The 24,120-nt window shown below is 38.9% G+C and overlaps 1 protein-coding gene and 1 long non-coding RNA gene across 2 annotated transcripts; one reads left to right on the plus strand and one right to left on the minus strand.

Annotated features, from left to right (window-relative positions):
• Positions 1 to 63: 63 nt before the first annotated feature.
• sh3bgrl (SH3 domain binding glutamate-rich protein like) lies at positions 64 to 16,300 on the plus strand. The gene is made up of 4 exons (XM_051860395.1): positions 64 to 299; positions 7,109 to 7,294; positions 13,282 to 13,362; positions 13,592 to 16,300. The coding sequence occupies exons 1-4, from the start codon at positions 255 to 257 to the stop codon at positions 13,625 to 13,627; spliced, it is 348 nt and encodes a 115-aa protein (XP_051716355.1). The 5' UTR covers positions 64 to 254; the 3' UTR covers positions 13,628 to 16,300.
• On the minus strand, positions 13,789 to 24,089 carry LOC127494476 (uncharacterized). The gene is made up of 2 exons (XR_007924889.1): positions 23,980 to 24,089; positions 13,789 to 18,470 (listed from the first exon to the last, which is right to left on the minus strand). It is a non-coding gene; the product is annotated as an uncharacterized LOC127494476 (long non-coding RNA).
• Between the last annotated feature and the right edge of the window lie 31 nt (positions 24,090 to 24,120).

Raw genomic sequence — 24,120 nt, forward strand, 5'->3', positions numbered from 1 at the left:
CATTTTCTAGTTCTTAGATCGACTATTACTGATAAAGGAGAAAGAGTTTTGCAAGCCATGTTTTGCTGTAGAGGCGGAGAACGAGGAGGAGTAAAAGAAAGAGAGAAAGGCAATAATGTGCAGACTCTTGACCGGAATGAACAGTTTCTCACCGAGACAGACGGAGTGAATGTGGATTTTAAAATCGCTGTTCAGTAACCTCTCCCTCGGCGATTGTTTTCTGCACCCCTGTAAGATTTAAGGAATTTGTGATTATGGTGATTAAAGTTTACATCGCATCATCCTCCGGATCAACATCGGTAAGAACTTATGACACCGTAAGAGTTTTGAGAACATGCGATTGTAACCAGACATTACAAAAATTTACCACAACAGATAAGCCAAAATACAACAATTATTACCACCACAGTGAAGTCATAATAAATGAATGTGGGATCAAACAGTGTAAGAAAAGTCCACAATCTTTGTCTTTTTTTTCCCCTTCTTTTTTATGATGTCGTTGCTGACGCATATCAAATAGTTTTACTGTAGTAACAATAACGATTGTGACACAAATACTAAATTTCGGCGGAAATGGTTGCCACGGAAATTATTGTATTATTTATGAAGTATTATTATTATTATAGTCAGATTGAAAACATTTATTGACTACAAAATCAATATAGATAGGCCCTATATATTGAACTACTTTTCTTGACTACTGAAACATCAGCATTAAATACTGTTAGACACTAGTCTTTTGTTCTCAAGCAAATTTAACAGAGAAAAACACCACAAAGTCTAAATATAGTGTTGAAGTTGACATTTAACCACTTCCTCATTAGTGTGCTGGTAATAATCACTTCTGCTCGATTTCTCAAAAAATGAGGTGCATATAACTAAAGAGACTGCATAAGAACACACTCGGAATGGTCCCTACCAGTTTCACTGAGTATGTTTTATTTGCATCTTAACTGTAGAAAAGTTGACAGTAGGCTATTCACACATCACACTGTGTGAAATGACAACGCTAGAGGGAGCTATTCCTACAGCAGGTGATTTTGCTGTAGCACTTCCTAATTTGGTGAGTTAGCGAAAACTTGTGCTCTAGATGCTCTAAGTTATGTAACATCGGAATGACACATCTCATGGTCTTGACTAGTCCATGCTCCAGCCACCAGTGGGATCTCTCTCTCTCTCTCTGTGTCTGCGTGTTTCTGAAATGAGGAGGCAAATGTCTCACTCTTTCCGTTTGTTTGTTTATTGTTTTTTTAGTCCATTGCAAATTAATATTCCAATTTCTTTTGATGTTGACACAGTTTGTGTTATATTTATCTTAGACTATCAGTAAGCAACCAATACTATATTTCTTATGTTTATATTACCATACTATTTATTAAAACCAAGGATAAATCTCATCAAATTTGTTTAATTGGTTTTTACATTTCTTCAAAAATAACAACTACAATAATAGTTTTTTTTTTGTTTGTTTTTTTGTTTTCTTTCAATTTCTGATCTGTTTAGCTATTTTTAAGGTTTTTAATTTTTTTTTTTTTTTTGGCCACAAATAGCCACAAATGCAGTAACCATGGTATACCACAATGTTATGATGCATCTTTAATATCACCATTGGAAGCAGAGTGCCTTACTCTCAGATCATCATTTCAAGTCATTTTAAATGTTTCAAGTTTATTTTAATTAAGACATGAAAGACAGCGATGATACTGTGTTTGAATCCTCTCATCAATAGAGATTCCAAGACCTGATATGGATGGGTCAGATAAGGGAAACATCCAAAATGTGTACTGTTGGTGTGTTTCCAGGAACAGGGTTGGGAAACAATGGTTGACATTCAGGCTGATTTGTGGAGCGTAAGAAGTGCAATAAGCAAATCATATTGCAATGGAAACATTGTCTGTTGCTATACCTGGATAATCCACAACTGTTTTTGTATTTTGTGAAAGTTGTTTATGAGTTCCTTGTTCGTCCTGAGCAGTTAAACTGTCCACTTTTCTTTCTCATTACACACAGTGATCATTTTGATCACACACACTCACTCACAATTGGATGTAGATGAATGCAAGTTTGCAAGGATGGGGTTTAAGTGCACTAAATAATTGGAGAAGTCCTGCATATGTCTCCAGACAGAAGTCTTGTCATTTTCACCTAAAGATCCAGTTATGACATTTTGATTATTAATTATGAGGTCAAATAAAATAAATAAATAAATAAAAATGAAACACTGAACGATATGTTAGTTCTGTGCTCCCAGTGATTGTTAGTTTCCATAGTTACTCATTAGTTCCACACCTGTTCTTAGTTCTGTTAATTACTCCAGGTGAAAAAAAAAGTAAATTTTTATAATGTACTTAAAATGCACTAATTTTGTACTTAATATACTAAAAATTCTTCTTTAGTACTTTTTAAAGATAATCTTAAGAACATCTAAGTGTACTCAACTGTGCTATTTTGAGACACCATGAAATATGAACTAAAATGTGCTTTTAAAATACTATCTCTGCATTAAAAAAATGTATTTAGTTACCGCTTGTAGTACTATTCTGTTGGAGGTTTCTATGGTTTGTCGATTGTTCTCCTGTGGTAGAAATCGAGTTCCGGGGGGCAGAAAAGAAATGGGAACCCGGGGGCACCGCGATGCGACCGCAAGGGGCACTATCACTTTCGCGATCAAAGGGGCAGGGGCTCAAGCCCCCAAGCATTTGCTAGACCAAATGCGTTCATCAGTCAGAGATGGGCAGTAATTTAATTAAATGTATTTAAAATACGTATTTAATTACTTTTGAGTATTTTGTAATTTGTATTTTCCTTAAAGAAAAAATCAAATGTAATTTGTAATTAAATTCTTTGAGAGAAAGTATTTTGTATTTAAAATACTTAAAATACATTCAAATTTATTATTTTATTCTCGCATACAATCACTTTCATCACCAGGCTTAAAGGTAGGGTAGGTCATTTTTGGAGGGGCTAGCAATAGCGAGCTAGCTTTGAAAGCATAAGAATCCACCCTCCCTTCAGAGTGTCTCCAAAGCCACGCCTCCTCCAAAACACATGAACGTGCACAGCAGGAAGAAAAAGCATCACGAGAGACTGCGTTAAACTACCTCATGGCTCAAAGCACATAACATTACAATAATAATGAACATAAACAACTTAAAGAGCACTGACCTGTAGCATTTGACTGCTGCAGATTCATTTCGGAGTTGACAGTGTTGCCATTGAAACGCATAAATTCGAGTCACAAACCACTCCGAGTATAACGTCACAGATTGCCATCTCTTAATTACTGTAGTTATGGTGTGAATGCAACATAAGCTCGTTGTTTTGGTTCAGGAGGAACTGTAACGGTGCATTCACATGGGGCATTGGTGTCAACGCTTGATGGAGGGCGTGTCTGAAGCTTGGTGCTGACGCGACCGTCATAGTGACAGCAGCTAATCACATTACTTTCCGGTGTTGCATGAATACAATTGGCTAGCGTCTGCGCTAGGGTAACTGCATAAGGCGATCTGATTGGCTGACGCTTGTGTTGGCACTTGAAAAGTTGAGAAATTTTCAACTTCTGCCGCGAGCAACGCGAGCCACAATTCAGTTCAGGCAATGCATGACATCACCCATTCAAAGTAAATGAAAAGCGTTAACGCCGACGGCCTGTGTGAATGCACCGTAAAAGGCAGCTGCTGTTTTGGTTGCTGAGCTCGTGATTGACGTCTGTCTTACTTTGCATAGCAAGGTCAGAAGCAGTTAAAGAAACTGCTTTTGTGCTCAGTCAAACTGCTTTAAAGTAAAGTATCTAGTAAAATATACTATCAGATATTATTCACTGAATGTCATTATAGGACAGAGGATTATTGCAAATGGCAGAGTTATATCCGTGGACGTTGCAGATAATCCACAGATGGGTAGGTCATGTAATAAAAAAATAACATTCTGATTAATTGCAGGTGAAAACACAGTCGGTTGTGTCTTAAATTAATGTAACCATAAGTATATTTGGTCTGTGCGTTCGTTCTTAAAGTGACAGCAGCCTAATAAACCTGCTACTGTCTGTCATAAATGTTAATCAAGCAACAAAAGAAAAAGACAAAATCACTCACTGCTTCTGACTGAATAACTTTAGTATCTTTATAAGGATCATCAATCTATATTTAATTGTTACAGTGAGGACTGTGCATTGTTTTTACATAATTATTACATTTCTGTATAATTTCTTAATTTAATGCTACAGTTAAATAGTTGTTAGTGCTTTTTGAATGCTTTGGCTATACATAGCAACTGAAAGAAACTTGTAAATTTAGTTTGTATTTTTGTATTTTCAAATTGCAAATTACTTGTATTTTAATACATTTTATTACAGCAGTATTTTGTATTTTATTTAAATACACTTGATGAGTAAGTATTTGTAATTTGTAACTAAATACTTTTTGATGTATTTGTGCCCATCTCTGTCATAAGTGATTGTATTTCAAGGGCAGGGACATGTTTGTGTGCATTTTATTTTGTGGTTTCAACGGAACGAATGGGTTGAGTCTCCACAACAGGGCTGAAGTACGCGTCTGTGCATGAGCCGCCGTCACTGACAACAGCGTAAATGAGCACTCAGTATGATTTCAAAAGCAACACATTTCAATGTCAGATCGCCTTTTATTTAACACGAATGAAATTAATACTCTACTAGTCAACTAGAGATGTTTCATTTGTTATATGTATTTCTGTACCGTGAAACGTTTTTAAAAAACTCACTTTTCAATGACACAGGAGTCGCATTTACAGGAAATATCTGATCTGTCCGCTTACACGGAAGACGCAAATGCATGTATCCGTTTCATATCTGATTTATTTCCACATATGAATGAGGCCTGAAACCGATTGGTGAATATCGGAATCCATGAGATATTTTCCTGCTTATAAGGTTATGGCTCATATCCGATCTGTGCCGCATGGGAGGAAAAAATCGAAATTGGGTCAACTAAACCATGCAATGTAAATGGGGCCTTAGATCTGGCATGCCTTACCACTTTCCTTGATCACTCCCTGTGTGTGTTCTATTTGACCAGCTTGAATGAGTAGTGTAAGGTAAACCTACCCAACGATGGTCCTTGAGGGACATTTGTGGAGTGGGTGGTAGTGAACAACAGATCGGTGTTCACCATCTGCCCCGCTGAGGAGGACGTTCACCAGCCCCACTCCGGACCCAGAGCCCAGCCAGCCATCTCCTACATCATTCACAGACAAAAAGCCTGAGCCCACCACACATAGAGAACCTGAGCATGCCACGATGCTTACGCCAGAGCCGACGCCTGAGCACATCATCACCCTGAAGCCCGAGCCTAGCAGTCAGACCAGGTGCGAGAGCCAGCAACATCGTCTGTCCTAGTGGGTGTGCTCATGGAGTACGAGGGCATGGAGGAAAGACCTACATACACTCCCACCGCTGAGGGTGAGCTGCACCTGGCATCTGCAAAATATGATAAGGATTTGGAAAGGGATATTCCCCTAAGTCTAAGTCTCAATCGCCGTTGGTCCCGCCCAGCTCCAAGTCTCCTGTGTCTCTGCTGGTCCTGCCCAGCTCCAAGTCTTCTGAGTCTCCACTGGTCCTGCCCAGCACCAAGTCTCCTGAGTCTCCGCTGGTCTCGCCTAGCTCCAAGTCTCCTGCATCTCTGCTGGTCTCATGTGTCCCCCCTGGTCCCACCTAGCTCCAAGTTTTCTTCTTCAATGATGGTCCACCCTGTGGCATGGATACGCTTTGAGTCCTATGGTCCACCCTGGCAAGTGGATCCCCTGGCTTTGCCTTGGGCCGCTGAGCCCAAAGTGCCACCTCTGCCCATCGTCCAGTCTGGCCCACCTTGAGTCCTCGCCCCCTCGGCTTCACCTGGGACCGTTGTTCTTATGGCTCCACAGGACTCCCTCTGTCCTTTGTTTTACTTTGCATTGGTCACTTGTCCCTCTGCCTACACCACGGACTTCTGGGCCTTCGGCTACGCCTTGTCATTCCACCCCTTTGGCTCTGTCGGGCTCCGCCTTGGTCCTCAGTCACACTGGCTTCGCATCAGTCCTCTGGCACCCTGGCTCCATCTGCTTGTTGCTGAGATTTTGCTTTGGCCTCCAGTACCTACAGTGTTGTCCAGTCTACTGGCTCCATTCCTGGTGGTCTGACTGCTGACTCCACCCTGGCTCCTCTCACCACCATTTCCACCACAGGCCTCCATCCTGGCTGTGCTTTGGGTTCCCACCTGGCTCCTTCTCCCTTCATCACCTCCCTGGCTTCTCCCTCTGTCATTTCTGCTGTGGTGTCTCTATCTGCCGGCTCCTCCTAGTCTCCAAATCCTCATTCTCCTCCTGAGCCCCCACACTCACTCCTCTGTTGGACTATATTGTAACAGCGAGAGGTAGGGTCACAACCACCAAAGACGAGGGTACACTTCTTGGACAAACCTTATCTAGATTCCGTGATTCGCCCACTGATCTATATTTATATTAATATAGATCAGTGGACTCAGTGGCCAGTATGACATTTAGCGACCGGTTTTAGATACTTTCAGCTGAAAGCAATTGGCAACACTGGATGTAATGTCAGGGTTATGTTTAGTTCTGTTTAGTTTCATTGTGTTTTGGTTTCTGGTTGTGTTTAACTGTGATTATTCCTGTGATCTTCTGCATGTCTGTTTTGTTTCTTAATATAGTGCTTCTGTTAGAGTCTCCTCATCATTGTGCACTTTATACAGCCACTCATTACAGATTCATCTATAAGATCTATAACATGCATTTAGAAAATAAATATGGTAAATGTTTATTTCATACCTTTAAATGGCTAAAACTTTGAACACAAAGGCGTATTTTCACAAAATTTGGTATACATATGTAAGGGCTTAGTCTGAGTACACGGTTTTGATAGGGGTTGGCCACAACAATCAAAAACATGAAATATGACTTTAGGTCTTGGACTTTTTTCCAAATAAAAACAAAACTAGTGCAGGAAAATTCTTAAGAGTCCATAGGTCAGTAATTATCAAAAAATACATTTCACACATGAAATGCCCTTTGTTATTGAGGGCATCAGAATTGGTGCCCGTCAATTTTAATCTGTGATTTAATCTTCTATTTCTCTCAGATCAAGAAACAGCAACAGGATGTCATGGGCTTCTTGGCAGCCAATAAGATTGAGTTTGAGGAATGTGACATTGCAGCTGATGAAGACAACAGAAAATGGATGCGGGAAAATGTTCCAGAGGATTTCCGACCAGCCACAGGGAATCCTTTACCACCTCAGATCTTCAATGAAGAGAAATATTGTGGGGTGTGTACACTTAAGAAATATCACATGTTAGGTTAATACAGTAGTTCTCAACACTAGTCAAACATTATGGAATATTCTGGGTTAAATATAACCTAAACTGTTTGGACAGTATCTGTGACACGCTGTCAATAACCACAGAAAATATTTTCAACTTATCCCTTGTAAAAACAAGCAAAATCCTTTTAAAGATACACTATGAAGGGTTTTCAGTTACTGTTTGTAAACACAAGATTCAAACTTGACCTCTCCTCATGGGCAGAACATTGCCAGAAGCCATGCCCTCTCCCCTGATACAATATATCAGTTGCCCACGGAGCCAGAGTTGTCAAGTCTGTCGTTTTCCCTCAGAATTAGGCTACTTTTAAACTATTGCCGTGGGTTGATTTTTCCATCGCGGGTTAAAGCTACAATATGTAAGATTTTTGCAGTAAAATATCCGAAAAACACTAGGCCAGTGTTATATATTTTGTTCAGTTGAGTACTTACAATATCCCAAATGTTTCCAACTAATTGTAAATCGTGAGAAAAATCACAATTTTAACCAAAGATATGGGACATGTACGGGAGTCACCTGTCAATGGTGTCATATCCGCGTTACCCTCGGTTTCCGGTTTCATTTTGCAGAAACCATGGATACACTTAAGATGCTTTAATATATTACATATTTTATTAGACAAGGGAACAACTGTTTGGTTACAGAGAGAAAACTAATTATTGTTATATAGCTCAACACGTTTAGTCTTATTGCTTAAATCTAGTTTTCTTGATTTTCCGAGAGTACAATGCTTTTACCATGCCTCAGAGAAAAAAGCTATTTTGTCAAGTAGCTAAGAAATACAGCATTTTCTCCATCATACATTTTAAAATTAATTGCATGCCATTTATCAACACAAGCCATCCAGCATTTATGAATATAATATTCTAAAATCGATCTAGCTTACTGCAGTGTGCAACAACTGTCTCACAGCAGCTGCCGAGTGAACGCAGAGAGTAACGTCATAACATTATTTTCAACACAGTCAAATGTCTCTAATATGATAAACCTCATACGGTTGCCCGGAAGAAGTGGTGCCGGCGACTGCAGCATAATAAATGTTCTGCTGCTCGCGAGGTGTGTGTCGTGTTCGTCTCTCAGCGGCCTCGTTCAACTCCAACATCATTTGGCCCTGCGCTGCTTCATACTACAGTAACGTTAATAACCTCATCCATGAACATGGTTTCTGCTCGAGTCCCGTCCCATATCTTTTCCACTGGCTGTGAGGTGAAGACGACATTTCCCTAAGATTCCGCGCTTAAACTCGGCGATATCAAGCTAGGTCTTTGTTTTGCATAGGCTATCTCTAGCGGTGAAAAATTTACATGAGGTTCATGTCTCATATTTGATATTGTCTGAATGTAAACAGTTAGGAGAAAATTATAAATTAATTATTAATTAAATTATAAGTTAAAAAACATTATAAAATTGACTGTAATTCCTTGTAAGAAGTAACTACTGTAATTTCTTTCTTACTTTGGAATTTAATGGTTGCTTTTCTGAAATGAGACAGCCTCAATGATGTATGTGGTGACATTTTGTCTTTCTTTGAATCCTGCGTCATCTGGAGTTCACATTACCTCCAAATAAGGATGCAGCCTTTAGCCTGTCCTAAAATTACAGCAACCTAATACATAACCATTGCTTTATATGTCCTTAATGTTAAAGTGCATATATTATGTTCATAATTTTTGGTGGGTCTGCTAGAATCTACATAATTTAAAGTTCCCTTTCAGTCGGTCATGTTCGACGTACATCAGAACTGAACCGAAAAATTGGGATATCGCATGAGAGCCCTTTGAGTGTCTACTAAACGAGCCAATGCATATTGGCGTGCAAGATTTGCATCTCGAGCACCGCCCCTGCGGCGCGGGTATAAATACGGAAGCGATTGCAATCACACTCTGTCTTTCTCTTCGGAGCCAATCAGTTGTTTTGTTCCTGCAAAGATCTCCTGCTGTGCCTACTACAAAGAGCCTCTTAAAGAGAAAGAAGCCTTTGAAGTGTTGGTGTCATGGCACGCTACAGCGGTGGCCGCGAGCTCATGAGCTCTCAACTGCCCTTTTTTTGCCTTCAGTGTGAGAAGGGTTGTGATTTGAGTGAGCACGCAACTGTAGGCTGCACTATTTCTTGCATTTGCGTCGCGGCTGTTACCTGTGTGCTTCAGCACTATATTAAGAGCTTTTTCTATTTCTCCTAAAAGAGCAACGGGCAGGACACTGCGTCTTTTTCAAGATGTCATTCCGCCTGTGCGTTTCTGGGTGCAGTCGTTCCCTAGCGCCAACTGATGGCCATTCAGCATGTTGAACTAGTGCTTGTGGATAGTTCATGTTCTCATTGTGGGAACATGACTATCGCGATGTTACGATCGAGACTTGCTCACCTTGGTCCTCAAGGACAAGCCCCCTCATCATGCCCGATTTACTGTCTTTTCTGCTGGTCAGAAAGGCACTACCTTGGAGAATAGGCTGGGTGACCTGAGGATTACGGTTAGGGCTTCCCCGCCGAGTCAATCTCCGTGGGCCCCGCACCCCTCTAATACATCGCAGCCCGTGGTGCTTCCAGAGGATCGCGCTGGTCCCCCTGCTGGGCGACCAGCCATTTCCTTTGGGGCCCCTGCTGATGACCAGATGTCAATCGTGGCATCGGAAGGTGAGCTTCAGTCATCCGGGGCCTTCGCAAGTATGTGTTCCCACAGTGAGCCTACTTGCCCTGTGCAAAGTCAGGGAGGACAAGAAGGGAGGGAGGACCTGGTTCCCAGAACTCATACTCCTCGCGACAGCCCCTCCTTGGTCCATTCCTCTGAGGAAATGACCTGCTTTCTCAGAGACGGGACACCCTCTGGCACCCACGTCCGGACCTCTGGAAACGCCATGTCTGGTCCCTGGACAGGACACGAAGGTTCTAGGTGGTCTACCCCAGTTGGTCGTAAACACCATCACTTCTGCTAGAGGTCCCTCTATGAGGCACCTCTATGCATTGAAGTGGAACCTGTTCATTGAATGGTGTTCTTCTCTCCAGGAGAACCCCCGAATTTGCTCGGTCAGGACAGTGCTTTCCTTCCTGCAAGACGGGCTGGAGCGAAGGCTGTCTCCCTCCATCCTAAAAGTGTATGTCGCCGCTATTGCTGCACATCACAATGGAGTTGAACGTAAGTCTTTGGGGAAGCACAACCTGATCGTCAGGTTCCTGGGAGGGGGGCATGAGGAGATTGAATCCTCCTCATCCGCACTCTATACCTCTTGGGACTTGTCCGTGGTGCTTATGGCACTGTGGAGACCGCCCTTTGAGCCCTTGCAGTCAGCTGAGTTAAAAACACTGTCACTTAAGATGGTTCTCCTGGTCGCATTGGCTTCTATCAAGAGGGTAGGGGACCTGCACGCTTTTTCGGTCAACGAATCGTGTCTAGAATTCGGCCCAGGTGATTCTTATATTATCTTGAGACCCCGGCCCTGGATATGTGCCCAAAGATCCTACCACTCCCTTTCGAGATCAGGTGGCAAACCTGCAAGCGCCGTCCTCGGAGGAGGCAGACCCAGCCCTGGCTCTGCTCTGTCCAGTTCGCACTTTGCAAACTTACGTGGACAGAACACAGAACTTCAGGACCTCAGATCAGCTCTTCGTCTGTTACGGAGGCCAGCAGAAGGGAAAGGCTGTCTCCAAGCAGAGGATGGCTCACTGGATAGTGGATTCCATTGCCTTGGCATATCAGACCCAAGGCGTGCCTTGCCTGCTCAGGTTGACAGCTCACTCCACTAGGGGTGTTGCTTCTTCCTGGGCGCTGGCGCATGGTGCTTTGCTGACAGATATATGTAGAGCTGCGGGCTGGGCAATACCTAACACATTCACTAGATTCTATAGCCTTCGTGTGGAACCGGTAGCCTCCTGCGTACTCGCCCCTAGTGCCCAGTAAATGCCAGAGCCCCTGTTCTAGTGTCGGCTTGCTGTGCCATGGCGGTCCCATATGTGTATTCTTCCACAGTAACTCCCCATGGTGAGCCCGTGTCTTTCCCTTGGCAGAGGCCGCTCTGCCATCCCTGCCAGGTGTTGTCTCACCCCATGTTGGCTGGAGCCACCCCAGGGACATTTCGTACGTTGCACTGCCCTTGATTGGCCAGTCCGTATGTGTGTCCTCCTCATGTTACCTCCCTTTGGGCAGGACGTGGTCCCCGCAGCGTTCCTTTCCTCTGGAAGGGCACGCTTTCCCAGTGTTATCCAATAGTCTCACTGTGCGGGTCATGCGGAACGTCAGTGCTAGAATTCTCCGCATTAGTCAGGTCCCCTCCTCCGCCCCAAGGTGCAGCAGGATTCAGAGGCTTATGCGGGGCGCTGGAAGGGCCAGCAACTGTGGCATTTTATTATGGATCCCAATTCAGTGGTTCAGTTCTAACGAACGTCGAACGTGACTGACTGAAAGGGAACGTCTCGGCTACGTATGTAACCCTTGTTCCCTGAAGGAGGGAACGGAGATGCACGTCCCGTCAGCACAGTTCCTGTGCCACCGCTGAGCGCAGGCCTACGTGCTCGTCTCCTCAGCGAAAAACAAAGTGCGATTGCATCCGCTTCCGTATTTATACCCACGCCGCAGGGCGGTGTGCGAGATGCAAATCTCGCACGCCACTGTGCATTGGCTTGTTTAGTAGAAACTCAAAGGTGATCAGGCTCCCATGCAATATCCCAATTCGTCAGTTCAGTGCTAATGTATGTCTCCATTCTCTTCCTCAGGAAAAGAGGGTTACATACTTAACCAAGACGTTTTTTCTCATAATGTACATTGCTACATCACCTCTTTTCACCCTCTACCTGAAACACCCTGTTTTAGTTCCTGTATCGTTAAAGCCCAACTTTCCGAAAAATCCAGTCTGCTCTGATTGGTCAGCTGGCCCAGTATGTTGTGACTGGTCAACTGCTTAGAGTGTGTGTTGGAAATGTAACACCCCTTAAACATGAAAACCTAGCTAAATCATGAAAATAATGGCAGGACTACAAACGAAGCAATTCAGGCAACTGTTTCTGTTGGAGGGATTAACTTTGGCATGGACTTTGTGCTTTGTGACTTTTGAGTATCATTTACATGCATAAGCAGTTATATTAGACACTAAAGTAAAAAAGCATAATAGGTGCCCTTTAATGAAACAATAGAAGAAGAGAAAATCACTCACTGCTCTTGACTGAATAACTTTAGTAGCTTTAATAATGATCAATGTATATTTAATTCATAAAGTGAAGATTATGCAGCTTAATTTTTACATTTCATTATTAAGTTTCTGTGTAGTACAATTTTTGTACCGGAATACTACTGTTTTATAGACCTACCTGAATAGCTCTATTTATTTAATTTATTGTGTTTAGCCCATTGCTTATAATTTACTTTTTTGTTCTTATTTTCAACAACAAAAATAAAATAACTATATCGTGATATATCATTATCAATTTAAAAATTAATAATATTTTTTATAAGAATTTGATTAAATATCTTACCCTTATTTTGAACCATGAAAGTTTTGGGTCTTACTCTATTTAATAAAATAGCAACAACAAACAACTGAAACACTCTTCATAATATCTTCTTTTGTATCTCCCAGTAAAAAGAAAGCCATACTTGTATGGAACTACATGAGGCTGAATAAATTTGGACAGAATTTTATTTTTTGGTTGAACTATTCCTTTAACAACATGTCACAGATTTAACCTAGAATATGCCTTTAAGAGAAAATAGTTTAGCCGAATTTTACAGATTCCTTTCACGCAGAGGATGAAGCTTTCAAAATGAATCTATTTCAGTATGTTTCAGTGTTGAGCAGGGCACATTTGTGCACGGGTAATTTTCAAATATCAGATGAACTGCAGTCTTGTGTTTTGACTGGTTTAAACTGACTCAAGCACAGGCTCTAAGAACTGAGCAATGCTTTCTTTTGCCATCTGCTCCCTAAATGATGCTTCTGTGCTCCAGAACTATGAGGCATTTTTCTATGCCCGTGAAGACAATGCTGTGTATGCGTTTCTTGGCTTGACTGCGCCCCCAGGTTCAAAGGTATGTGTTGTGACAGACATAAAGAGTCCTTTATTCCCACCTCATGTGTACTGTATGTGTCCGCTCTTAGGAATGTAGTTTGAGTGCTAATGTTTAGCCTCAGGAACACAGTGTCCCATCTGATGGCCTTTGCTTCATAGACATGCTCTACCCTTTCTTCCACTGTACAGAACAGGTTCTCACAGCTGATTTGAACTAACCCAAAGGCTTTCTATGTGTTTCTTCACAGGAAGCAGAAGCTCTGTCTAAGAAAAGCCAGATGTAATCTAGAGAATCCACTCCAGCAAAGCTGCTGAACTCCTGCACTTTCTGATTTCAGATGATTTTCTTTTCTTTTTCTTATCTGTTAATTTCTTTCTTTCTTTTACTTATCTGTTCATTTCTTTCTTTCTTTTTTTTTCACCCATTAAATTATGTGATGAGATGGAATTATTTGTACCCTCAAAAGTTATCTGGCTATTCAAGTTGATAAGTTCTAGTCCTCCAAATATACGAGCAAAGATTTTTTAAGATTTGACAGTTAAGTAGACCTCTAAATTTATACTTGAATGTTCTTGATTATTTATATGGTTCAAGTTCCATTCAATCAATATCGATATATTGTAATGATAGTTTCCTTTTTTTTGTAGGTTTAAATTTTCTTTCTTTCTTTCTTTCTTTTTTTTTTACGAATTGATTTATGTGTATGTTTCATACTGCATGTTTTGCCTCAAGTATCCTTGATGTCTTAATAGAGTACTTTCTATTATAAAATATAACAGGCCTCTTACCTGCAACACCGCTAGTCATACTTTCAAATCCTGATCTCATGCTTTCATTACAGTTGTACATATTTTCTTTACTAAGATCATTGTAACACGTAATAAGAACATTTGATATTTGATATGAATGTATACTATAGTGAATCTTTTTAGAGCTACAGTAATTTGGCAGTCTCTACCATGGTAAGGCCATTGTTTACATTATTACATGGCTGTATTGTACAATGCCTGTATTTTATATAACAGTTATCTGCCATCTGTCTCTCTCCATCTGATACATGTCTGATTTCAGTTTTTACCATCACTTTGGCACTAATTTCAGAATCTTGATGTGAGATTTCAAAGCTCTAGACATAAAACTCAAAACAGTCTTCAGCTGTAACAGGCTGTCTAATGTTCACAACATTGCATTGCGCATTCATTTCTTTAAAGAGGCCTTACACTTGCAGAATCATTTGTTTATCATCATAAAATACCATAAGAACATTACTGTTTTTCGCAATTGCTAACAGTTCATGAAACAATTCACCATTTTCTCACGACTATAAACACAAACTCAGACCTATACACCAACTTATATAAACCTCAAACTGTCACGTCAAAATCAAATATTTTAGACAAAAATATATTAGAATCAAAAAACATAATAGAATCAAACTTTGGCCTCAAATGACACACAAAACCTAACAAATACACAATAAGTCATTATTTTACACCTCAGTGTCTATTACACTATACAACATAAATGAAAGAGTGCAGATACAGTAAAATACAGCAATGAGCTTTGGGAAAAAATAAATTTCATTACACTACTGTAAAGTGATCTTACAGTATATGACAAGCACTGGAGAAGAAAATTTAAAATGCAAAAGAATTGAATATAAACTCGGTATGCAACACAACACCATATACTGTGAATTACAGCACAGTAAAAAATACATGAATAAATAAATTCAGCATCCTCTGCACCTTCTGCCAAATTTCATGACAGAATACAGTACTATAGCAGTTTCTTGAAATTCTGACAAAGGACTTTCTCTACCTCCCTTAGCAAGTTGTCTCTCAGTTCTGCAAAAATGCAGGGCATGTAAAAAATGTGTTAAACGTCTGGAGAAATGTGTCTTTGTTTTGAGAACTGAATGAATGGTTTGGGAAATTGTGCCAACTGAATCAGTTACAGTGTGCTCGCAATCAAGAAAACCTCTAATTCATATCACCCACACACAAGATACTGATAGTTGTTTGTACAATCATTTAATATTGTTGTGCATTATATGTGATAGATATTTCATAATGGTACTACACATAAATACATCATTGTAAAAGAACTAGCAGAGAGAATATTAGAGAATATTACAGTATTGATGAAAAACAATCAAGTCACAATATCCTTGAATCAAAGAAAAAATATTACTAAATTTTTTTAATTTTGTACTTAAGTACAATAAAAATTCAGCTGCAGTGTTCCTCACATGGCTTACTTTAAAAAGCAAAATTGATAACTGTAATCTGTTGGTTACACATACCTACATCTATTGAAGCTGTATCTATAAAAAAACTATCGATGTACCAAATGATTGATTGATCGATTAACCTTTAAGATCAGTTGGATTAAATGATGGACAAATTATTAAACTGAACGAGAAGAGAAGAGATGCAAATAAAATGTTTAATAGAATTACTGTAGACATTAAAGACAGTTAGTGTGAATGAAAAGTAATATAGATGAACCACTTATTTTCTGCAGTGTAAAGGATACTTTGTGATTTTGTACTAACATAATTGACATAAATATGCTCAAATCAAATTGCATATCTGATTATCTGTTGTGGTGTGATTAAGTTTTAAAATATTACCACTTGCTTGTGAAAATAGTACCAAAGTGATGTAAAACATCAATGTCAGTGGAAAAAAATGAGAATGGTTTTGCTATTTTCAGTTAGTTGTCTTTATAATTGCAGACTAATGTATAGTACACAGAATACTGCATACAGATAAAACAAAATATATATATGGTACAATGCATAATATACAAAAATAAATGTTTTAAACTGTAAACGGATGATTGAATCTGATTACTTGGATGTAATCTCTCATCTTACCTACTGTAGCATTTTAACTGAAAGACCTGATGAAATATGACAAAGGAACACAATTAAATGCAGTGCATGCTTGAATGTGAATGTGTTTCATTTTAGAAGGATTTGCTTTGAACGACTTAAATATTCATTTGAAGGAAAGGCAAAATACTCAAATATTTAAGAGTTTCCTGTAGTTCCAATTTAAAAAGAAAATGTCCCCCTGTAGTCAATAATTTTATCCCTTAAAACTCATCTTTGGTCACCAAAATTACATATTTAAAAGTTTTTTTTTTCCTGTGAAAAAAAAAAAAAATCTTAATGCCTTAAAATAGCTTGAATGTAACTCTACACCCTTGCCTCATTTAATATACACGGATCTATGAATATGGTAATTAGCCCCGCCTCCACTCACTCGCACGAACTTAGACGAAATCCACTCTGTCAACTTACTGAGGTAAACGCTGCACAATGGTATCGCTTTTTGCAACATTGGACACATAATGGTAATTAATATGATTAGCGTTTTGCTTGACTACGTTATCAAACAGCTAATAATGTGTTCCTAATGTTACGCAAACCATGTTCACATTCACGAGTGAGACAGCTGCCTTCTAATCAGTATCCTTAGAAATGCTTTGAACAGCTCAGAATGTCAGTGGAGAAAGGCATATAGTTCATCATAACATCGTAAGATACATCATACACCCGCCATATTGCTAAATTTAACTGATTTTTCATATCAACAGAAAAATATACCAGAATAACCTTCTTTTGAGACTCCCTTACGAGGTCAGTTAATGATATGCTAAAGCCCGCCAGCACATTGACGTGATTGGTTACAAGGTAGTTTGTGACGTCAGAAACACCAGCAATTTCAAACCGCGGGTTTGAGACTGTCTTTGGTTTACTGCAGTTTTAAAGAGAAAATACACAGCAATGGTGTTGACTTAGGAATTTGCCCATGGTTTGTCTTTAAGCATGTTAAAAGCACCAGATAGACACATGAACAACATTAAAAACTTGATTTTCACCACAGGGGGACTTTAAGCCAACCTTCACTTCAGCAAAGCATCCCCAGAGTACTAATTACTAACACCTGTTCCCTATCAGCACCACCATCGGTCACTAGCTGTGTCTCATTTCATTTAATGTCGAAGGCTGAATCCTCCCGAGGACACATCCTGTGAAGGATGTGGTATACGGAGTGTCCTTAACCAGAATTAAACGAGACGTCCTTTGTAGGACAAACAGGCAGGAAAGGAAACAGGAAGTATCACGTTGCTATGCCAACACGTTCACGGCCGCGTCATTGCGCTCTCACAACAGTTGAATGAAAATTATTTATACATTTGGAAAGTAATTTGAAAAGAAAATGTATTCACTTGTTTTATTTTGGGTAATGTTTGAGGAGCTGTGGTGTATGTACAACATATATCTGTTACAGAGACAAAGGAGGAGGATATTAAGAAGAACAAGTTTAAAACAAAAACAAGCTTGAAACTACTTACATTTAAACACCACATCTTCACTTGTACTGTACATGTACATCTGCCGCAGCCGCTATTTTTTTTTTTTTTTAATTTTTCAAATAAATGACGGTGGTTAACAGTGACGCAAAGAATTGTGGGCTATCTGCAGCAGCGAAGGATACACCTCATGAGTCCTACTTACTTTTCTGAAATGATACAGCCTCAATGACATATGCAATCTTCAAATGCGACATCCGGAGGATGCAGCCTTTGAAATGAGACACAGCTACTGTATTTGAGCACACACCTCAGCTGCATTCATTAGCCGTGTCCCAATTCAGGGGCTGCGTTCTCCGAAGTTCACATTTGAAGGCATTTGTTAGATTTCAAAGTAATAAAGAAATTACAGTATTTTACACCTCAGGATGAATGAAAGTCAATTTTATCATGGTTAATTTCTTAAATGAGACCGACTCAATGACTTATGCAGCCTTTAAATGCGATCTCCGGAGAACGCAGCCCCTGAATTTGGGACAGAGCTATTGTATGGTCTCATTACAGACTACAGACTCTCTACCTGAAAGGACCTTACATGTGTTACTTACCTCCAGCGTTTCCTGATCCCAGTGTTCCTAATTAATTTCCTCTGCTACTCCTGAGAATCTCCAATCCATTATCCATCTCCTTCTTTACATTCCCCGGTCACCATTTACTCACCTACTTCACCTACTGGCAGCAACTGAGGTGTGTGCGTTTCTTCAATCCCCGGATTCAGCCGTCACAATCTCCCATGAAACCTGCAAAGATAAGAGGTTAATTCATTCAGAATTTCTGTTCATCCTGCAAAAAGTCATATTCACTTACCTGTTTGCTTATGCTTCTCTGCTGCATTCAATAAACGGTTAAATGCCATCTGTGCTTCACTTCTCTGAGTATACTTACTGTTATAATTCTGAAGGGGTGGATTTACAATCCCCTCTTTTATATAACAACTTGAGAATCATAGTTGTCTTATCTATTTGGTAGTCCCTGCCCATTTATTCTGGTAGTCTATCATGTTACAGGCAACGGGCCTTATTTATGAAACGAACGTACAACAGAAAACTGGCGTACGGCCTTTTCCAGCAAAACTTGCCATTTATCAATATGGACGTGAGCAGTGGCTACGATCAAATCTCATGTCAGGTCTCAGCTCATGTACGTTCTTTTTTTTTTTTAAGTTTTTGAGTTAGCGTGAACTTCCGTGCAGCATAGTAAATCTGGAGGAGAATTGTAATGAGAGCATTTTCTTCATTTATATCATTTTCCTGACCGACAACCGAAGCTCATTAGTCAATCATTAACCAAAAATATTAGAATGTCAAATTAAAATTAAATTAAATTAGAATAGATGGGTGTCTGTGTCCCATTAAAAATACCACAAATGTCCGAACGCACACACTATGGGCCAGATTTACTAACACCTTGCGCCAGCGCAAACCCTCTTTTGGCATTAAAAAACTACTGTCAGGATTTACTAAAGACATGCAGTGAAAAAACAGCGCTGAAAAGGCATGGACAGTTATTTTTGTTTTTTATATAATTCACCTTCGGAACACAAATTAAGATCAAATTAAGATTAAGAAGATTTTTGATGAAACCCGAGATGTATATGACTCGTCCATAGACAGCAATATAATTACCACTTTCAAGGTCCAGAAAGGTACTAAAGACATCGTTAAAACAGTCGACGTGACTGCAGTGGTTCAACCTTAAAGGATTAGTTCACCCAAAAATGAAAATTATGTCATTTATTACTCAACCTCATGTCGTTCTACACCCGTAAGACCTTCGTTCATCTTTGGAACACAAATTAAGATATTTTTGTTAAAATCCGATGGCTCAGTGAGGCCTGCATCGCCAGCAATAACACTCCCTTTTTCAATGCCTATTAAGCTACTAAAAACATTTAAAAACATTCATGTGACTACAGTGGTTCAACTTTAATATTATAAAGTGACAAGAATACATTTTGTGCACTAAAAATAACAAAATATTTTTCCACAATATCTAGTGATGGGCGATTTCAAAACACTGCTTCATGAAGTTCGAAGCTTTACGAATCATTTGTTTAGAATCAGTGGTTCAGAGAGCGCAAATCCCATTATTTCAGTAAACGAGGCTTCATAACGTCATAAGTGTTTTGAATCTTCAATAGTTCACGTGATTCTGGCAGTCTGATATGCGCTCCGAACCACTGATTCAAAACAAATGATTTGTTAAGCTTCAAAGCTTCATGAAGCAGTGTTTTGAAATCACCCATCACTAGATATTGTTGAATAAAGTTGCTATTTTGTAATTTTTGGCACACAAAAAGTATTCTAGTCACTTTATAATATTAAGGTTGAACCACTGTAGTCACATGAACTGTTTTAAATATGTTTTTAGTAGCTTTCTGGGCATTGAAAAAGGGAATGTTATTGCTGGCGATGCAGGCCTTACTAAGCCATTGGATTTTATCAAAAATATCTTAATTTGTGTTCTGAAGATGAACAAAGGTCTTAAGGGTGTGGAACGACATGAGGGTGAGTAATTAATGACATAATTTTCATTTTTGGTGAACTAACCCTTTAATTTTATGAAGTGATGAGATTACTTTTCACAAAAACAAAACAAAAATAACAACTTTATTCAACAATCTCTTCCCTTCCCTGTCATTATCCTTATGCAGTTGCCGCAGTACGCACAGTGAAGGCTTCTGTGTTTACGTTTGAATGCCGGCTCAGTATTGGCCAAAGCTGTACACGTGAGCAGCACGACTCATGCGTGTGATGCTGACGCAGGAGCCGGCCAATAATGAGTTGTCGTTCTGATGTAGAACTTGGAAGCACTGGACGTAAACAACGTATGAGAATGACACAGAAGAGAAGATATTGTTGAATAAAGTTGTTATTTTTGTTTTGTTTTTGCACACAAAAAGTATTCTCATCGCTTCATAAAATTAAGATTGAACCACTGCAGTCACGTCGACTGTTTTAACAATGTCTTTAGTACCTTTCTGGACCTTGAAAGCGGCGATTATATTGCTGTCTATGGAAAAGTCATATACCTCTCGGATTTCATCAAAAATATCTTAATTTGTGTTTTGAAGATGAACGAAGGTCTTAGGGGTTTGGAACGACATGAAAGTGAGTAATTAATGACAGAATTTTCATTTTTGGGTGAACTAACTCTTTAATGTGTGCGTCATCAGTAGATCACATGCGGAGCTTTCCACTCCCATTGGCGCGCTTTTTTTGGAATTGTCCTCTCACTCTAATTTGCCCTATTTAGTAAATCTGGCCCTATATGATTCGACCGGACTGTGAGACCACACACCTGGGGCCTTATGTATAAAACTTTCCATAGATTTCATCTTAAATGTGTACGTACGCAGAAAAGCCAGATTTTGCGTATGCACAAAAGCTTTCAGATTTATAAAATCATGCGTATGCCAGAAGCTTTTCTAAAATAAAAGCCGCAAAATTCCCATTATAAAACCTGGTCAGCAGAAGATTGTGCGCACATGCATCTCCACCGTCTCCTTCCCGAAATAACCATATATGGAGCTTACAACGCCTAGTTTTACTATGCATAAAGTAATCTGCATATCATTTCCATGCATATTCCCATCCACGTTATACCATGTTTAATGGTACAAGACATTAGGAAAATATGACTATAAATGCATTTGTGCCATCAAATCACATTGCTAAAATTCATTCATTATTCTTGTCGTGTTTTAGAAAAAAATGACCCAAAACTGTATAAAATACTGTTCAGAGAAAGTTTTCAGAAGAGTTATTCTCATTCTTTTCCACTGGCCAAATAGTATTTTTAATTGTTTAAAACAAATCAAATTTATGCAGTTTTGCCTATAAGGTAAACATTTATTTCAGGATGTTTACACTGTATATTTTTAATGGAAACAGTTAGGCCTTATTTTTTGCATTGTAAATTATTGTGTGACTCAGCGTGTCACTGACAAAATATAAACGTGCATATCTTAGCATTTCCTTCAAAATCTATCCTTCAAATACAATGGTATTTTTCATAATATTGGGGAGACCACGAAAAGGGTTATCATTAGGCCACTGTCTGTCTGTGCACGACACCAACAGCACACCTGCGTTCAGCAGATTTTGTACAGTAGCTACTCATCGGACGCTCACCGAGCGATTCCTTCAGTGTCTGTCATTGTGCCATTATTTTGCGAAGGCCTAGGACACACGAGACGAACCAATTTTAAAACTGTGGGAGACCACAGATATAATGTGTAACGTACTGCTCCGAGACTCGAAGGTGGTGATGTGACATTTGAACCAAGGTTTCGGAGCTTGTGTCGAGCATAATTGGGCGTGCCAGATGAAGCCTCGATTTGGGAATGCAGAAATCACGTGACCGATAACAAACGTGGCCTTGGTTTGTGTGGAATATGTCATCGTTTCGGTTTGAGTGTCGCTTCCGGATAAAGGGGGTTCGAAACGCGCCACCTTGTGGGTGTTTTCAGGAGTAGTAGAAGCAGCAGTAGTAGTAGAGTGTCGGAGAGTCAGAGTTGTGTCATTGTCGTTATTGTATTATTAGGGCTATATTATTACATTATATTAGGTTATATTAGTGTTAGTATATTGTTATTATTACTTATATTAGTTATATTATATTATTATTATATTACATAGATAAGATTAGTTGGATTGCTTTGGATTTTTGGATTTGGACTGGACTGCTTGTTGATTTGGTTTGCCCTTTTGGATTTGTTTGCTTTTTTGTGACCTCTTAATGGTGCCAGCAAGAAAGAGGAAATCCTCCAGTCTGGGAGCATTTTGAAATGGTTGCTCACAATAAGGTATGTGTAATTGTTATATATTACTGTCTTAACATAATTATAATCCTCACTCTATGGTTGTATAATCTTTCATGTCTAGTATTTCATGTTTCAAGGTGAAATGCTTGCTGTGCCTGAAGGAGCTGACATACAGCAATAACACCTCCTCTATGCTCTATCGAGGCATTATCGAGCACTGTATGAACATGCAAAAACTACTAACAATCCACACAGTACTCAAGGTAATACATAATATATATATTTTTTTTCATTATTTAAATAAGGTGTTAGGCTCCTACAATACACCAGCTTTGTATTTTATTATAGATTCCAAAAAAGAAATGGTGAATGAGGCCCTGGTGAACATGGTCGTCAAGGACTCCCAACCAGTGGTGTATAAAATACTCGTAAGCCATACTTGAGTAAAAGTATAGATATCAGTGTTGCCAAGTCCGCGGAATTGGGCTACTTTTACACTGTTGCCGCGGGTTGTTTTTCATGTAGAAGTTAAAGTCACTGTTTATAATATTACTTGAGTAAAAGTTTTAAAGTATGTGATATTTTTTGTACTCAAGTATGAAAAGTATTTTTTTGATATTAAACGTACTTAAGTATTGAAAGTACAAGTAAATGTAAAATACAAAAGGAGCAAAAAAAAAAAAAAAAAAATTATTAAAAATTGTTCTATAAACAGTTTGAACAGCAAGATTGTGTTCAGTTTTAACTCTTTCTTACATTTTCTTTATTTGAATTTAAAAAATGGCAAAATGTTTATTGTAAGTTTTAATATAAAAAATACTGATATATTAATACATTGATCATTCATGTTAATTCATGGTGCATTATAACTAATGTAAGAGACAACTTTAAAATATTAAAATGTAAATGTTGAAATTAACAGTGAACAATACTTTTATTAACCTTATTTAATGTTACAAGACTCTTATTGTAAAGTGTTACCATTTCATATAAATCAAAACAGTCATGCTTAAAAATAGCCATCTTTACACACAAAGACATAGCATAGGTTTATTATATGTATACTTTCACACATTATTTAGCTCTATTTTAGAAAACTTGATTGTTATCTAATCAAAATATGTGTTACAGTGCCAATAAAAAAAAAAGAGCTGAAATCGAATACATTTCTGATTTGATGTTTCTGTCACTGCATGATGAGGAGACAGTTTAAATAATCAACTTCGCTGGATAACGAATGCATAAAAGAGAACAAATGGATATAAACTAATGCAAATTAATGGTAATGGTAACAATCGTGACATTAAACAGTTGGTGTTTTTGTCACATTGTTTTAACCGCTTGAGGTACTACTAATGTTAGCATCCTCTCAGCCTCGATGGCAAACATACTACTGTTCTCCACTAATGCAGCATCTAGTCAACAAACTAATTACTTTTTAATGATATGAAAACATGTACTGTATTGTACACTGTATAACATACCGTTTTGTTGTCTATGTTTTAAATCCGTTTTTGAAGTGTCCCACTCTGTGCCAGCGTCACGTGTCAAAACTCTATGAGGCATCAAGTGATAGTTTTTATTTCGCCTCTAGAGGCCGCTCTCGTAACTGTATAATGACAGCG

This window comes from Ctenopharyngodon idella, chromosome 14 (assembly GCF_019924925.1).
Source record: "Ctenopharyngodon idella isolate HZGC_01 chromosome 14, HZGC01, whole genome shotgun sequence".
NCBI lineage: Eukaryota > Metazoa > Chordata > Actinopteri > Cypriniformes > Xenocyprididae > Ctenopharyngodon > Ctenopharyngodon idella.

Coding starts and splice junctions, on each gene's coding strand:
- sh3bgrl (XM_051860395.1), top strand. CDS start 255: ATGGTGATTAAAGTTTACATCGCATCATCCTCCGGATCAACATCG. Junction 300..7,108: donor CATCCTCCGGATCAACATCG/GTAAGAACTTAT, acceptor TATTTCTCTCAG/ATCAAGAAACAGCAACAGGA. Junction 13,363..13,591: donor CTGCGCCCCCAGGTTCAAAG/GTATGTGTTGTG, acceptor GTTTCTTCACAG/GAAGCAGAAGCTCTGTCTAA.